Source organism: Penaeus vannamei, chromosome 26, assembly GCF_042767895.1.
Source record: "Penaeus vannamei isolate JL-2024 chromosome 26, ASM4276789v1, whole genome shotgun sequence".
Lineage (NCBI taxonomy): Eukaryota > Metazoa > Arthropoda > Malacostraca > Decapoda > Penaeidae > Penaeus > Penaeus vannamei.
In genome coordinates, this window is record NC_091574.1 from 25,854,039 (window position 1) to 25,871,538 (window position 17,500).

Sequence of the window (17,500 nt, forward strand, 5' to 3'; positions counted from 1 at the left end):
AAAACATAATAAAATATGATAATGATACTAGGGATAACAATATCATGATGACAACAAAAGTAATAACAGCAACAGCAACAACAACAACAACAACAATAATAATAATAATAATAATAATAATAATAATAATTATGATAATAGAAATAATGGTCATATTAATAGTGATAATAATAATAATAGCAATAAGAAGAGTGATAACAAAATAATGATAATTATAAAAATAATAACAATAATAACAATAATAATTATAATAAGGATAGTACTAGTAGTAGTAATAGTAATGAAAAAATCAAATGGTAATGATAATAATAATGATGATAATAACAATAGTAACAATAAATCAATAACAATAATGATAACAAAAATGATAATGCAACAACAACAATATCAAATGATAATAGCAGTGAAAACTATAATGATAATGACAATAATAATGATAATAATAATCAAAATAGAAATTATGATAATAATAATAATCATAATAATGATAATGATAATAGCGATAACAGTAATAAAGATGATAATGATAAATGATAATAATAATAATAATAATGATGATAATGATAGCAATCATAATGATAATAATTATGATGATAATAATGATGGTAATAATAATGATAATCATAACAGTACTAACAACAATAATGATAATAAAATGATAATAAAGATAATGATACTACTACTACTAATAATAATAATAGATAATAATAATATCAATATCAATAACTATGATAATAAAGATAATAGCAATAATAAAATAATATAATAATAGTAATAACAATAAAACAGATAATAATAAACAAAGACGATACTGATAGAAATATAATTATAATAATAATAATAACATAATCATAATCACCATCACCATTACTGTCGAATAATGGATGATCAGGATGATTGGCTTAGGTACGGTAACAATTATCACTGCTATGATGACTGCAATTTCTAGAAGGAAATTCAGATTTAGTACTAGTCGTAATAGTTCAGGTTTCAGAGTAGCGGAAAGAGAGCCAAAATCAACATCTGCAACGACTGAACGCTCCATCTGCAAGACCCACCTTATCGATGAGCACTTGCAACATATCTGTTAATCGTTTCCATCAGTTTGTCCGTCATGAAGCGAATGCTGCCCAGCATCTGCTCCTGGTACATGATGACCTCCTCCATCGCCTTCAGCTGCGTCAGGACCGAGGCCTCGGCGGTCGTCTGGTTCTGGCAGAGCGGGAGTTTGCTCTTCATCACCTGGCTGATCCTGGCCATGGTCTCGGCGATGTTGGTCGCCTGGCCATTCGGAGAGACGGCCAGGGCGGCGGGCAGGCGCGAAACCAGCAAAAGGACTCCCAGGACAGCGGCGCAGTGCAGCGAGGCGCGCGTTCGCGGAGTTCCCGCTCTCGCCATGGCCCTTGACTGAATGGGGAGCCTTCGCTTTGGGGCCTGCGAGTTTGGGAGCGTTGTTGCCAACTCTCTTTGTTTGCTTGACATTTCATTAGGGCGAAAAGATCTAGAAGACGATCCAAACAATGTAATATATATATCACAGTTAATTCTACACGTTATGCCACTTCTGCAGCTTCTTCAGGCTGATGATTGTGCATCGCAAATGACGGGCCGTCTCCAGGCTCGGCTCCCTGGCGAATCCCTTCTTGCAGACGAGCCGCCGGCCAGTCCGTCGCGGCAGCCATGCGGGGCGCGCGCCAAGTCCTCCGGGGAGCGCTCTTCCTCGCCGCGATCCTGGCGATCGCTCGGGCGGCGCGGGCCAGGGCCGCTCGCCCTCGCTTCCGCTCGCCCACTCTGCAGCCCATCAAGAGCGGCATCGACGCCATGTCCGCCGCCCTTTGGGGGCGCCAGAACTCCTGCCAGAAGAACGCGGCGTCCTCGGAGGAGAAGCTAGCCCGCATCAAGTACGTGGTCGACAGCCAGTGGGAGATGCTGGGGAAGGCGGACGAGAAGGTGAAGGCCTTGGAGGAGAAGATGGAGGAGCTGATCGCCATCAAGGAGGACTACGCGGAGGCCACGCCGGACCCGGAAGGTGAGGGCGGCCGATGCCTTTGGCAAAGGTAGAAGGAATCATTATGCATATGAATATACATCCTTATGCGTATGTATAAGGATATGTATATATACGTATGTACAAAAATACACAAGCAGTTGCAAACATACATACACAGACACACACACACTCACACACACGCACACACACACACACACACACACACACACACACACACACACACAATGTATATATGTATAATATATATATATATCTTATATAATCATATATATATATATATATATTCATACATATGTGTGTGTGTGTATGTACATATATATATATATATATATATATATATATATATATATATATATATATATATATATATATACATATATATATACATACATATATAAATTTATATATATGTATATATATATATATATATATATATATATATATATATATATACAAACACACATATATATGTGTGAACCGTATTCATGTTGACAAATGTGGAAAGGTTCACACACACATATATACACACACACACACACATACACACACACATATATATACACACGAAAACACACACACACACATATATACACGCACAAACACACACACACATATATACACACAGACACACACAAACTCACACACATAATGCATATATGCATACGCACACACACACACACACACACACACACACACACACATATATATATATATATATATATATATATATATATATATATATATATATATATATATATGTATATTCACACACACACGCGTGTGTCTTTATAAGTAGATACGGACATAAATATGTATACCTACACCTATGCATTTACATACTCATACATATACATATTTAAGCATGTATGTGGGTATGTTTGTACAACGAATTTCTGTGAAGCTTCTTGGGATCAGTGTTGTAGAGGCGAGGGGAGAGAAAGGCGCTTTAGCAGGAGGGCAGAATGCCACAGGTGTGAGAATCTCAAAGCATGCTTGAATGCTCAGCCTACACGCCCCTTCACAGAGTGCAGCTATCCCTTCAAGATGGAGGCGCACGGGTGCTTCTGGCTGCACAAGAACCCCGGCCTCCCCTGGGAGGCGGCGCGGAGGCGCTGCCAGCAGTCGGGCTCGGACCTCGCGACGCCCTCCAGCCTGGCGCAGATGCGGGAATTCCTCTTACGGGAAATTGGGCGAGGTGAGCCCTGCTCTGGTCTTGGTTTTACCTTAATGCCCAACTCTCCCAGTGACACAAACATGAGAAATTGACATGTACATGATTCATCTGCTCAAAGATGAGGGCAATGATTCACAAAAGAAATTCCATTGGCGTCCAGAAAAATCACGCGATCATTACGCGACTCTTTAACTTTTCGCCTTCCAGAGTGGTGGTACGTGTGGATCGGGGGGCAGATGACGGGCTACCGGACGTGGGTGTACGTGAACGGGCGCGAGGGCGCCGCCAACCCCGAGGACTGGCACGACACCCTCAACCCGGGGTCCTGCACGGCGCTCAACGGCGGCCGGGACTACAAGATGATGGCGTGGCACTGCGAGGACGCGAACTGGTTCCTCTGTCAGAAGTTTTAGCAGGAGACGAGGATAAGGGAACGGCCTTACGGTCCTAAAGATAGGAAGAGAGAAGGAAGAAGAGTGAGAGAAAGTGTGTTAGTGAAAGAAGAGAGAGAGAGGAGAAAGAACGGAGATTCTGTCAAATAGTCGTAATTAAATAATTGCTACACGGTTGCTTACATACCAATGATAAAACAATCTATTTAATTTCATGTTTCATTCTGTACCTGTTACCCAAGAATATGAGAGTCAAACCAACGACCAAAAGTACATACCTTGATAATTTTACCATTATCATGAAACATATCCGGAACCTTCACTCTGTACAGACACCCTACACACACACACAAAAAAAAACAATCTAGGCAGTCTTCAAAACATTAAATATCTTATTTCCATTCCTCCTACTCTATATAAAAAGATAGAAAAACAAATCCATTTATGCCAACGTTGTGGTAACGCGTAAGGGGCACCATGAATTGCTTAACAAGACAGCTGGACTGGATTATAAAATTGGCTTGACACATGGCATACACTGGCCTTGAGGTCGTGGAGAATAATGGCACTGAAGTTGGAGACACGAGCACTATGGCGACGAGAAGGAGACGCAAAACGACATTCATACAGTAAAGGATATAGGCCGAGGGGAGTGGTAGGAAGAGAGCGAATAAATGGGGCAAGTGAGACAAGTCTGGGCAGAAAGGGGAGGGTGGCAAGCTTGGTCGGTGAAAGGAACAGAAAAAGGGAGATGGCAGGGATATTATATATATATATATATATATATATATATATATATATATATATATATATATATACACACACACACACACACACACACACACACACACACACACACACACATATATATATATATATATATATATATATATATATATATATATATATATATACATACACACACACACACACATGGGAGTGTATATATGCATGCACACATAGATAGATACGCGCACACACACAAACACACACACACACAGACGCATATATATGTATGTGAGAGAGAGATGAGGGAAGGAGAAAATAACAAGTGTGTGTGTGTGCATACACACACACGCGTATATATATATATATATATATATATATATATATATATATATATATATATATATATATATATATATACATACATATGTATATATATATTATATATATATAATATATTTATATATACACACACATATATAAATGAGAGAGATGAGGGAAAGAGACGGTAAAAAGAAAGAATAAAAAAAAGAGTTAACGTAGCATTTTTTTTTTTTTTTTTGCGCTTTGGCTTTAGAATCATGGAGTTGGTTTATGCGATAGGATGATTAGGAAAAGTTGATAATAATAAAAAATAATCGGCAAAATTGATATGTTTACTAGAAAGAAGGATGTGTCAACATAAGCATGTGAATTACAACCATCTCGAAGAAGATGCAGGAAGGTGAGCATTACAGCCCATCAATGGGACACTGCACAAGCTATTGCTAAATTAATGAATGAAAAAACTGACAATGGCAAGGAATATTGCAGTTGCCATACTAAAACTATTGCTTATAAGAGCACTATTAATGACACCTACTACACAATTGTTGTCTATAACATAAGACGATAATGTCAACAAAGGAAAACAGTCAATGAAAATAAGCGCGCCCGACCTCCGCCATGGCAAGGGAGTCTCGTTGAGGCGGGTAGTGTGGCTCTGGCGATGGCTGCGTGTGGGCGTGCGGTGGTGCTGCTGCTGCTGGCGGCGGGCGCGTCGGCTGCCCAAGGGAGAGACGCGCCGACGGAACCGCTCTTGGCCGCGCTGATAAGACTGCAGGCAGCTCTCGACGACGTCCCCAGCTGCGAATTCAAGACGAAGGATCTCTGGACGGACATCGAGAAGCGACAGCAGAGGCTGGAGAAGCTACAGGAAGGAATATTTCAGAAGATGAATGACATCGCCCGCCTCGAGCTGGAGTATCCTTCGGCTACAGGTAGTGTGTCGTTTAGGCTGCAACAGACTAGGGTATTTTGGTTACGTTTGTTTATCCAAAAAGAAAAAAACATCAAAATAAAAAGAGAGCTATCCTGGTAAACGTTAGCAGCGACAGCAATAACGATGCCCAACTACGTCTCTCATAACAACGTCATCGCTAGTTTAAGGATTCTCACACCGACTCTTGATTCCAAACCAGAGTGCCAGGATCCCTTCCAGTGGATGGCTGGCGGCTGTTACTACCACTCGGGCAAGGAGAGGGCCACGTGGGCGGAGGCACGCTTTGCCTGTGGGCGGATGGGCGCCGACCTCGCCCACCCCACAGACAACTGGTCCTTGAAAGACTACACGAGACAAATCTCCTCGTCAGGTAAGTGGGATTGCTCGCCGCACGTGGAGGTGGAGGAAGGGGCAAGAGCCACCGAGTGTTCTTGTAATAGTAATTAGGACTCATACCAGACTGTAGAGTATTTTTCTTGCGCGGGGTATATTACCTTTCTTTATGCGCGAAAAACAATTTTGTCTCCATTTGTGCGGACTGATGGTGAAACAAGTGCGCGAAAAGGTCAAAAGAATTTTATGCGCGGAAGATGATTCAAAAAAGAATTAAGCGTGCGCAGAAAGTTAGCAGAGAACTGCATTTGGGCGGACAGAGTATGACCAAATATTTTTGTTCCCCGCGCAGACCAAACTCAATAGAATAGGACTGATATAGCTGCTGATGTTGCTGCTTTTATCCTCAGTATTATTATTTTTATCATTATTTTTACTGTCGTCATCAGCAGTATCATTATCATTACCATTATTATCATTATCTTTGATAATGATAATAATAATATTGCCATTGTTATTCTAATTATTACAATTGTTATTGATGTTATTTTTATCAGCATCTTTATAATTATCATCATTGATATTATTAATGATATTATCATCATTGTTATCGTTGATTTCATTATTGTTATGATCATTGATATTATTATTATTTATGATAATGGTATTATAATTATTAGTACCATTGTTGTTATTGATATTATTTTTATTGTCATGATTATAAACATGTCATTATTGTTATCATCATCATTATTATAGTTGTTACTACCATCATTATTATCATTGTTGATATTATCATCATTACTATTATTATTGTTGTTGATGTTAATACTATTATCATTTTTAATGAATATTGTTATGCTTTCTTTCATTATTATTATGAATATCATTAGGATTGTTATTACTCTTCTCATTATTATTATCATCATCCTGAACATGATCACCATCATCATCCCCATTAAAACCATCACTATCGCGTCGCCATCATCATCACTACAATCACCATCATCATCATAATCAACATTATCAACATCAACATCATCATCATTACCATCATCATCACCACCACAACCACCCCATCATCATCATCACCCCCCCCCCCGCACCCAAACCACCAACCCCCCCCCCCGCACCACCACCACCAAAACCACCATCACCCCCCCCCCCCCGCACCACCACCACCACCAAAACCACCATCACCCCCCCCCCCGCACCCTCACCACCCCCACCACCACAGCGACTACCAACTCTCCGACTCGCAGGCTACGGCTACTACTTCGTCGGCGGGCGCGTGGACAACAGCTCCGGCTTCCACGACTGGCGCTGGGTGGATGGGCGGCCCGTGTCCATCGAGCACCGCATGTACTCGCAGCCGCCGGGCCTGGGCGAGTGCCTGGTCGTCGACGGGGCTGGCACTCACAGCATGAAGGCCAAGAGCTGCGACGAGTACAGACGGTGGTACATTTGCGAGGTGAAGGTGAGGTCGGCGTGAGGGGAATCGGACGAGGGTTGGAAGGGAGGTTGAAGGGGTCATACTGATTTTTCAGTTGGAAGTGAAGTTTTTTTTTTTTTCTTTCTTTCTTTTTTTCTCCTCCTTCTTTTTCTCCTCCTCCTTCTTCTTCTCCTCCTCCTTCTTTTTCTCCTTCTTCTTCTTCTTCTTCTTCTTTTCTTCTTCTTCTTCTTCTTCTCCTCCTGCTCCTCCTCCTCCTCCTTCTCCTCCTCCTCCTCCTCCTCCTCCTCCTCCTCCTCCTCCTCCTCCTCCTCCTCCTCCTTTTTCTTCACCATCTTCTAAATACAAGAGATTTGTTTCCTCCTTCTCCTCCTCCACCTCTTCCTATTCCTTGTTTTGCGAGGATAGTATCTTGTCTGGGTCATATGACATGTATAATGTTTAAACGCTTATGCACAAGCTAAAGGGACATCCATTTCCGTTATTTTGGCCGAACATGCAGTACATATATCTAAATGTTTGAAGAATTCCACTTATGATCTGTCGTTGTATTTTAGAATAAAAGGACAATCCATTTGTATGTTGTTTTTTTTATATTACTTCCAATACTTTAGTATTGTTTTATTTTTCCTTCTTGTATTACAGTACATGGAGAGCTCAAAGCTTTTTTCAAGAATAGAAAGACTGAATAAAGTAGAAAGAGAGTGAGTGAGCGAGCGAGCTAGAGAGAGAGAGAGAGAGAGAGAGAGAGAGAGAGAGAGAGAGAGAGAGAGAGAGAGAGAGAGAGAGAGAGAGAGAGAGAGAGAGTAGAGTAGAGTAGAGTAGAGTAGAGTAGAGAGAGTAGATAGAAAGATACAGAGAGTAGAGAGAAAACTATATTGAGAAAGAGAGTAGAAAATAAAGAGAGAGTAGAGAGAAAGATACAGAGAGTAGAGAGAAAACTATATTGCGAAAGAGAGTAGAAAGTAAAGAGAGAGAGAGAGTAGAGAGAAAGAAAGATACAGAGAGTAGAGAGAAAACTATATTGCGAAAGAGAGTAGAAAGTAAAGAGAGAGAGAGAGTAGAGAGAAAGAAAGATACAGAGAGTAGAGAGAAAACTATATAGAAAAAGTGAGTAGAAAGTAAAGAGAGAGAGAGAAAGGTAGAAAGATCCGGAGAGTAAAGAAAACGAGAAGACAGAAAAAAAGTCAACATATATGTATTTAGGAACAAACAATTTTGCCATACACGTAAATTACATACACAAAGGACAAATGCCAACTAGTCTTTCAAACATTAAATACCTGTTTGTATTTGCATTGTTCAAAATACCTTACGGTAAAAATCAGAGAACAGTATTGGCCAAGGATTTCGTCTTCGTAGGCTGGCATCTCATCACGACCTATATTTTGTATAATTAATATATGAGAAGAAGATTTGGGGCTATGATGATTTTCGGCATTGGGTAAAACTGAAATAAGACAAGGTATTTAAATTTTCAGAAATATGGATAAGCAAAAGAAATGCAGATTTGAAACAAACATTTATTCAAAGTAGAGAAAAATAATATATTTCTTGTATGTCTTCCACTGGACGGAATACAGTTCCAAAGTACACACAGATGAAGAAACACTCAGTACAGGGTGAGTACATAGTTTTGTGACAGAGTAATATACAGAGATATAATTTGGCAACTTTTCATTCCCTTCTCATGCATCTCGTGGGAAGAGAACGGCGCTTTTCTCTGTTATTCCACAGATAAAAAGCCAAAACAGAAAGGCAGGTTTGGTCACTCAGTTCGGACGGATGGAAAAGTAAGTAAAAATGTGAAACTTAGTGAATTACGGATTAGCATTCAGTCCCAGTTTGCAGAGCTGTGAAACCCATTTAAGGATCTGCATCGGAGATAACTCGTAAATAAAGCTAATATTGATTCTAATTACTTTTGTGAGTTAATTACATCCTAATATCTTTATACCTTTAACATGATCAGATTCGTCACTGGGTCCGTGTTTGGTCCTCCATTAAAAAGATACAAATAAAGTATATTAAGAAAAACAGTATTGTATCACAAAAAAGTATACAAAATTCATCAAAAAAGGTGTGGTGGTCTAACGTGTACACTAAATTATAACTGCAGCTGTATAATGACAACTAAAATATCAAATGTAATTGATTGAACGCATATTATATACAATTAACAAAACACTCGTATCAATATAAAGTGTTTTCTTGAACAAATATCTGACATTTAAACCTAAGAGCGGGATTCAGGAGAGTTATCTTTGTTATCAGCCTATATACACACACATGCACACAATTTTATTTACGATTTAGCAAATGAATCCACGAATAATTAAGATTTTGATCAAGTGTCTGAAGAGATTCGTTAGATTTTCGTATGTCCATGCAGTGACATCACTATGAACATTTAATTTCGTTACATAATCTTTCCCGTTCCTTTTTCACTCGCCCCTGATCGTATTGCAAAGAGGGAACGCCGCGCCCTCATCCACATTCACTTATCTCTCACGCAAAGGAAACCTCCTGTGGCAGAACACCTCCGAGGCGCCTCTCCAGCTGGCTTCCTCGCTTCCTCCCTCCACTCCCCTCAGGGCTTCCTCGAGAGCAGCCAGCTGACGACGAAGCTGAGCAGGATCGTGACGAGGGAGGCGCTGACGAATTCCGAGCCAGCTGTGAAGCGGAACTTGTGGATCTGACTGCCGGGCTCCTGCCAGGGGTTGGCGCCGTCGTCAAAGTGCATGGGGCATCGGTCGTCTGGGGGGAGGGGGAGGGGAGGGCATCATGGTTAGGTGGTGTCAGGGATGAGAAAAGCGAATAGATGCAAAGATGAGCCAAATAGCTACGGAGTTACACGTGTGAATCTATTAATATAAATATACATGTATATGTAAAAAATACATTGAATGCATGTATCCAATTACGATTATTAATGTGTGTGTACACAGAAATACAAATCCAGGCACATTCTCTCTCTCTTTATCCCTTTTTTCTCTATCTATCCCTCTTTCTCTCTCTCTCTCTATATATCCCTCCTCCCTTTCTATCCCTCTCTCTCTCTGTATATATACAGCTTTCTCTCTCTCTCTTTCTCTCTCTACCCCCTCTATCTCACTCTTTCTATCCCCCTCTGTCTCTCTACCCCGTCTTTCTTTCTCTCTACCCCCCCTTATCTCTTTATCTCTCTCTCTACCCCCTCTGTCTCTCTTCCTCCTCTTTCTCTCTCTCTCAACCCCCCTTTCTCTCTCTTCAGCCCCCCCTTTTCTTTCTCCACCCCCATCTCTCTCTCTCTCTCTGTCTTTCTCTTTTTTCTCTTTTCTCTCACTATTCATATACACGATCGTCCCCTTATCCAGCTGTTTCTACTTACGTTCTCTCTCGTACTCCACCATCTTGATCGCCACGGCCGAGCCCCCTCCCGTCCCGTGCACCGTCTGATGCAGGTTGCAGAAGGGGCCGACGCTCTGGGACATCAGGATCTTGTTCAAGTCAGCTCTCTGGTAAACCTGCAAAGCAAACATATATAACTCTGTAACTAACTCTTCCTCTCTCCCTCTCGCTCTCTTTATCAATTTTTTCTCTATCTATCCCTCTCTATATATGTCCTCCTCTTTCTCTCTCTCTTCTCCCCTCTCTTTCCAGTCCCCTCTTGTGGCAAAACAAAAGGAAAGGCACGTGACCTTAAACAGTGAAACCTCAATCCCGACAATCGACGCCCACCTCGCTTACTTACCCCAAGGAATCTAAAAGGGTAAGTAAGCAAGGTGGGCGTCGGTACTTATAGCCTCCTTGACTTACCCAGCACCTGTACTTGGAGTAAGGATCCAGCTCGTCGTAGGTAATGAGGTAGGACTTGAGGTTCTCCTTCCAGTACCCGACGCACTTCAGCTTGTAGTCTGGGTCAGCTGTTGGGTATGTGGTCGTTAGCGGGGTTCAGAGACACTGAAGGGTATTTTAGCTTCGTTTCTATTTCAAATATATTTATCATTGAGAGAGGAAATACGATATATCCTGTGACATAGATATACTTTGATATATGATCTTGAACTAGGATCTTTGGACATGCATACACATGCAGGTTTAGATTAGAATCAGAAGAAAGGAAATCAGAAACGGAAAAGAGATGGACATGCAAAGGCAGATTATAAATTATGATTATAAAACAAATCATGAAAATGTCTGGCCTATATATGTCTACATTTGTAATTGATCTTCCCGCAGGCTTTAATGGTCAAGTTGCAAAGCACTCGGGCCTCAAACATGAAAAAAATAAAAGACGCTGTTGATGTTTACCTCTTTCTGGAAATAATGTTAAAGTACAAATTCAAAATTCGCTAAAGAATAAGGACAATGAGCGCGATGGCCTCATGAGGAGGATGCAAAATCAAATAAAAAAATCATGCCATAAAAAGCATCAGGCAGAAAAAAAAAAACGAAAATGCTCATAAGCCGCATTCAGATATATAGCAAAAAAAATCCAAGACATTCGCGTTTATAGACATACCATTCGAACAAAAAAAGGTTGCGACTACGCGCTCACTTTCGAACTACCGAAAAAAAATCTGAGCAGCAAAAAAAAAAAAAAAAAAAAAAAAAAAAAAAAAAAAAAAAAAAATCAAATCAAATCCAAACACTACAACGAGAACGACATCCCCGACAGCTCCTGAAAAGCCGTTCCACATACAATATATATCGATATGCCGGCCGTACGGGTCCACGGAAATGCACTTCCTGGCCTCGATCGTGAGCTGCCGCTGGCCCTCGTCGCACACCGAGAGGTCCGACAGCCGCTCCTTGCACAGGATGCCCGGCCGAGGAGCCACCGTGATGCCCCCCAACACCCGGGTCACGAAGGGAATCTCGCCCGCCTGCGTGAAGTTGAATTTGCCGGCCACGGGACAGCGCACCGGCCGGGGGTCCTTTCCTGCGCGCGCCGGGGGAGGGGTGGGGGGGTTTTGGGAGCGGAGAGGGAGAGGTGGTGGAAGAGGAAGGAGGGGAAGAAGAAGGGGAGGAGGGGGTGAGGAGGAGTAGTTGAAGAAGGAGGAGGAGGAGGAGGAGGAGGAGGAAGAAGAGGAGGAGAAGGAGAAGAAGAAGAAGAAGAAGAAGAAGAAGAAGGAGGAGAAGGAGGAGGAGGAGGAGAGAGAGAGAGAGAGAGAGAGAGAGAGAGAGAGAGAGAGAGAGAGAGAGAGAGAGAGAGAGAGAGAGAGAGAGAGAGAGAGAGAGAGAGAGAGGGGGGGGGGGTGATGGAGGAAGAAGGAGAGAAGCAGATAAACCATTGAAAACAAAAAAGTAAAGGAAAGTGGGGGGACAGAAGGGAAGATAAAAGAAAGACAAGGAGAGAAGAAAAAAATATATACATCAGAACATATACCTCCCTAGCACACGAGTCCGTCAAACGTTTTAAAATATAATAGAAATATAACGGCCATACAAGAATCCTCTGAAAGCAAATGATTATTATTAAAACCAAAAACACTTAGAGGTAACACCAAAAAGGAGGTCGAATTAGTGTACCGAATGTTAAAAGGTGATACGAACACAGAAACCCAAAGTGAGAAGAACAGCTGATTGAAAAGGTAAACAAAGGTGACAAGTCTGGCAACAGGCAATGTTAGTGGAAGCCCAGCACCGTAGAGGAGAGCGGGAGGGGAGGCTGTAACCATAAGGGTTTCTTGACCAAAAGCTAAAGTGAGAGGGAAGGTAGAAAAAAAGCTGTGAAGAGAGGTACCTGTATCAGACCAAACCCCAGACACCACAAATAAAAGGAGAAAGACAAAGGGGTTAAACATATACTAAAAAAAAAAAGGATGAGAGCGTATACAGCGCCAACGCTCGTAACGTACAATAAATATCAACATGTCTGCCGTAGGCGTCGACGCTAATACAGTAATGGGCATCGATCCATATCTCTTTCTGGTCTTGGTCGCAGACCGAAAGATCGGAGATGTTCTCCCGACAGTAGATGTGATCCCAAGGGCTCTTGGTCACGCCCCCAAGGATACGGGTCTCGAATCTCAGCTCTCCGGTTTGGGTGAAGTTGAACTTGCCAGCCACTGGGCACTTGACGGGCACCGGGTCCTTGGCTGCGGTGGCGGTAAAGGGTTTTTTAAGGAGAGAAAATAAAATTCCTGACATTTCTATGGGGAAATAATACTGATAAGGGAAGTTGAAATGAAAATAATACATAAAAGCAAATAAAATATCATTAAGGGAAATTATACAAATTATAAAAAATGAAATAAACTCAAAGCAAACACGGAATACAGCAGATTGAAAATAAAGTACCCAAGTACAGTTGGTCAGCCACACAGTTCTCTGCAAACATATTTAATAACCCCTATTCATTCAAGAAAAAGTCAAGTATCTGCATCTCGACAAGTTCCCATACCACGACCTATATTTCTGTGGAAAAAACAAATTAACGTTTCACCGTCTTGAGGATCTAACACTTTTACTAGTTCTTTGGTGTTCTCTTTCACGGAAGGTCGACTTCCTTTAATTTAGGGACCATGCATCAACGGACCAAAACAATACAAACTTCGAAATCCTAAGGAAATATAGTAATGAATACTTAAGACATCAGTTTTTCAAGTCATAAAGCAGCCTTTGTATATATACTATTATAAAAAATACGTAAATGATACTTATCACAAATACAAAAAAAAAAAACTTTCTGTGATAATGTCAACGAAAAAGAAGGCATACCAATACCGGCCCTGTACCCACCTAACATAAGGTCGTAGTTCCACTCCCGGCCGCTCTGGAACTGCACATACGAACACACCGTCGAGAACTCCTCCTTGATCATCTCCCTCCCCTTCCTGAAGCGGATGATGTTGTGGTGGCGAGGCACGAACTCGAAGCACACGTAGTCCTTCTGGCTGGAGGGGGAGGGGGTGGAGACGGTGGAGAGTTAGGGGGACGTGTATCAGTTTGTTTGTTTTTTCTCATTGGCGTCTTTTCTTCTTTCTCTATTTTCAAATTCCTTACGAGTGTGATGTCTTTTTACGAAATGATGAGACTCTTGACTTGGGTAACATGAGGTAACTTTAGACCGAATATTCGACACTAAAGAAAAGTAATCTCGTAAGTTTTAATCAAAAGATTTAGCTTTACAAAGATACACCACTTTCGAGTTGAAATGTCCGCGGTGCGTCTCTAGCGACCTCTGCAGTCTGACGTTAAAATGATGTAAGACGTAGTAGCTGTATTATTTTGGAAATAATAGTGAATCAAATAGGTGTACTTCATTGTAAATAATATTGGAATCTATATTATTATTGTGTATTTTAGAAATATGCATGAATTTTGAAAACTATGGACATCTGAAGTATCTACTTACGTGATTTTTTTTGTTAAACTGTAAAGGGAGAGTTATCGAATTTAAGTTCTAATGAAAATACATTGTTTAGTTATGGAAAACGTTGCGCATTGCGAGTTTCTTCTGTCAACGTTGTTTACAAGTTGAGCGGAACACGTGAAGGCTGCCTCGGAATTAGGAGTCTTGAATTGATCAAATTCTGATTTATAGACATAAGGTAAGAACTTTGTTTGAATATATTTTGTTCTTGAGAGTACTTTTGATGGAATTCTAAATTTTGGTGGCCTGTCATGGTGATTTATTATCAGTTTACCGAGGAAATGTAAATGTTGGTGTTCGGGATATTTAACTCTAGGTGCCATGATGTAAGTTAAACCATTATTGTATTTGGAAATGTGATTGTGATTGTGGAATAATACAGCATAATTTCTCAGAAGACATTATGTACTGATTACCTGTGTGTGAGTTTCGATATCATTGTTATGAACAAGGTTTTGGATCCTCAATTAATTAATTATATGTGTTCTCATTGACTTGAAATTCCTGTGTTGATGCCATTTGTTATTTATAATATATTGTTTACATGGAAACTCTGCTGAATATTCTACTCATGGTGTGATGTGAGACAATCCTTGATTGACAAGAGTCTACTGTTACAGGAGATGACGTCATAAACAAAACGTTTTAACCCAACTACCTGTGGGCCACGCGCAGATGCAAGTCATTCCGCGTTTTATGAGGGTGTGGCCCGTCATTATACTGCAGTAGCTCTGTTACAACTTTTATTGATCATTGTTAACCATCGAAGGATTCTCTCTCTCTCTCTCATACTCTCTCTTTCTCTCTCTCCCCCCCCCCCTCTCTCTCTCTCTCTCTCTCTCTCTCTCTCTCTCTCTCTCTCTCTCTCTCTCTCTCTCTCTCTCTCTCTCTCTCTCTCTCTCTCTCTCTCTCTCTCTCCCTCCCTCCCTCCCTCCCTCCCTCCCTCCCCTGCACTTACCAACCGTCAATGTTGAGCCTGGCCATCATGAACCGGTTGTCCCTCTGTTCCCTGCACACGTAAATAGTCCTCCTGAAACGACCTTCGTCAGGGTAGGTCGTCTCGATGATGTGGGTCTGGTTGATGAAGACGTCGGCCTCGGTGTGGGCGGTGTTGACCCACTCCCCGCTGAAGTTCTTCGGCAGGAGGCACCCGGGGTTCACCGTCTCTTGCTTCACTGTTGGGTGGGTTGCGGTTTTAGAGTGGATAAGGACCATTGGCTGTTTGATCATCTCTGACAGTGGAGTTACATTTTTGTAAACTAAGACATTTGTTGACATTTTCTTTTGTATTATACGGTACTCTATTTTCTCCTCCTCTCACCCTTCCCTCCGCTTTCCCTCCCCCTCTCTCTCTTCCCTTTCTTTTCCTGCTTATTTTATTCCCTCTCCCTCTCTTTCCTCCCCTTCTCCCTCTCTCTCCTCACCTTTTCTCTCTTCTCCCTCTTCCCCCTCCACCCCACTCACCTGGGTCCATCCTGAACCTGAAGGGACTGTTCTCCGGCGTGTTCAGGACCGAGCACTCTGGGGTGATGGAGTGGCCCATGTAAATGTCGTCGTCCCTGTTCCTGACGAAGCAGCGGTACTTTTCGTCCTTCCGAGACTCCTTCGTGTTGGCCACGGCGAAGTAGTGGTTCTTGCCCACGAACCAGTCGCCGAGACACGAGAACTCCTTGGCTGCGGGGAGGACGCGCGAAGGTGAGGGACTTGGGGCTTGGCCATTAGTCAGAATGAGGGGAGTGAGGGGGCGAATGCAGTGGGTGGAAATTAAGAAAAGTCTATTATATAAAACATATTGCCTTGCTAAATATGATGATTTTTTATTATGTACAGAAAAGAGGATCATGTTCGTGTACTTCAATTTTCAGCATTGACAGTTTGATTCATCACTGGCTGGCAATAATTAATTCAGGTGTTCCTGTGTGCGTGTGCGCATGTGCGTACCGGTCTTATAAACCCTGGGAGAAGAACCCTACCTCCTTCGAAGGACTCCTTGATTCCTTCGCACTTCTTGAAGGTGATGTTGAACTTCTGATTGGCGATGAGGAACTGGTTACCGGGTTCCTGGCACGACTGGATCCTGGCCTCGGGGTGGTTGCACTCGCCGGTGAAGCTGCCAAGAGCAAGCGCGGTCGTGAGAGAAGAGAGGCACCGTCCTCCGGGGATTTGCGATTCAGAATAAGTATTTTAAAGGATATGTATGGAGACAAGAAGGGAAGTTTGTAATTTAGCCTCATACTTGTCCACTGCCTGACAAGACAAGGTAGGTTCTGTAGTGTATCTTTTAATAGTTCAGAATACAGGGAGCCATGAATAAGACGTTTAAAATATAGAAGGCATATACCAAATCGAAAGGGAAGTCGGTGTAGCCAGCAAATGACAAGGGTGGCAAAACGAACATTATTAGCAGTAACACTATCATCACCACCAACAAAACCGAACACCTTGGGGCCTCACCTGAATCTGTTCTGGTAAGCGAAGTGCCACACGCCCTCGATGGCCGAGCGGCAGTTCTTGGGCACGTAGTTCTCGTTGAACATGGTGATGAGCGCCTGGTTCTTGTCCATCTCGCTGCACGCCTCCTCCAGCGACGGCGTGTAGCCCGTGGGGAAGGTCACGCAGCCGGCTGGGCGGGGAAGCGGAGGGTTAGAATGGAAGACACAGGAGGAAAGCAAGCGGAGGGGGAGGAGGAGGAAGAGGAAGAGGGACTAGAGATGGCGGGAATTTTAAAGTATGGGAGGATAGGATGATAGAAAACAAAATGATGGTAGTAGTTAAAAGAAGTAGCTGATTGAC

The 17,500-nt window shown here is 42.1% G+C and overlaps 4 protein-coding genes across 4 annotated transcripts in view; 2 read left to right on the forward strand and 2 right to left on the reverse strand.

The window, feature by feature from the left end:
* The window catches only part of LOC113829463 (uncharacterized), a 1,893-nt gene extending 324 nt beyond the window's left edge, over positions 1-1,569 (reverse strand). The window contains exon 1 of the mRNA XM_027382640.2: positions 1,059-1,569. Coding sequence (XP_027238441.2) covers positions 1,060-1,482 — 423 coding nt within the window. The 5' untranslated portion in view covers positions 1,483-1,569 and the 3' untranslated portion in view covers position 1,059. The remainder of the gene's footprint in view (positions 1-1,058) is intronic.
* LOC113829462 (uncharacterized) lies at positions 1,568-3,787 on the forward strand. Its single transcript, XM_027382639.2, has 3 exons — positions 1,568-2,029; positions 3,036-3,206; positions 3,393-3,787. Exons 1-3 carry the CDS (start codon positions 1,681-1,683, stop codon positions 3,596-3,598), a joined length of 726 nt encoding a protein of 241 aa, XP_027238440.2. The 5' UTR covers positions 1,568-1,680; the 3' UTR covers positions 3,599-3,787.
* Positions 3,788-5,259: 1,472 nt separating this feature from the next.
* On the forward strand, positions 5,260-7,923 carry LOC113829457 (C-type lectin domain family 4 member G). Its single transcript, XM_027382633.2, has 3 exons — positions 5,260-5,562; positions 5,764-5,934; positions 7,160-7,923. Exons 1-3 carry the CDS (start codon positions 5,292-5,294, stop codon positions 7,387-7,389), a joined length of 672 nt encoding a protein of 223 aa, XP_027238434.2. The 5' UTR covers positions 5,260-5,291; the 3' UTR covers positions 7,390-7,923.
* A 933-nt stretch (positions 7,924-8,856) lies between these two features.
* LOC113829447 (protein undicht) overlaps positions 8,857-17,500 on the reverse strand; it is a 14,077-nt gene continuing 5,433 nt past the window's right edge. The window contains exons 3-11 of the mRNA XM_027382620.2: positions 17,162-17,330; positions 16,681-16,817; positions 16,172-16,381; positions 15,666-15,882; positions 14,074-14,228; positions 13,191-13,430; positions 11,146-11,252; positions 10,718-10,853; positions 8,857-10,104 (exon numbers count right to left, since the gene is read on the reverse strand). Coding sequence (XP_027238421.2) covers positions 9,938-10,104; positions 10,718-10,853; positions 11,146-11,252; positions 13,191-13,430; positions 14,074-14,228; positions 15,666-15,882; positions 16,172-16,381; positions 16,681-16,817; positions 17,162-17,330 — 1,538 coding nt within the window. The 3' untranslated portion in view covers positions 8,857-9,937. The remainder of the gene's footprint in view (positions 10,105-10,717; positions 10,854-11,145; positions 11,253-13,190; positions 13,431-14,073; positions 14,229-15,665; positions 15,883-16,171; positions 16,382-16,680; positions 16,818-17,161; positions 17,331-17,500) is intronic.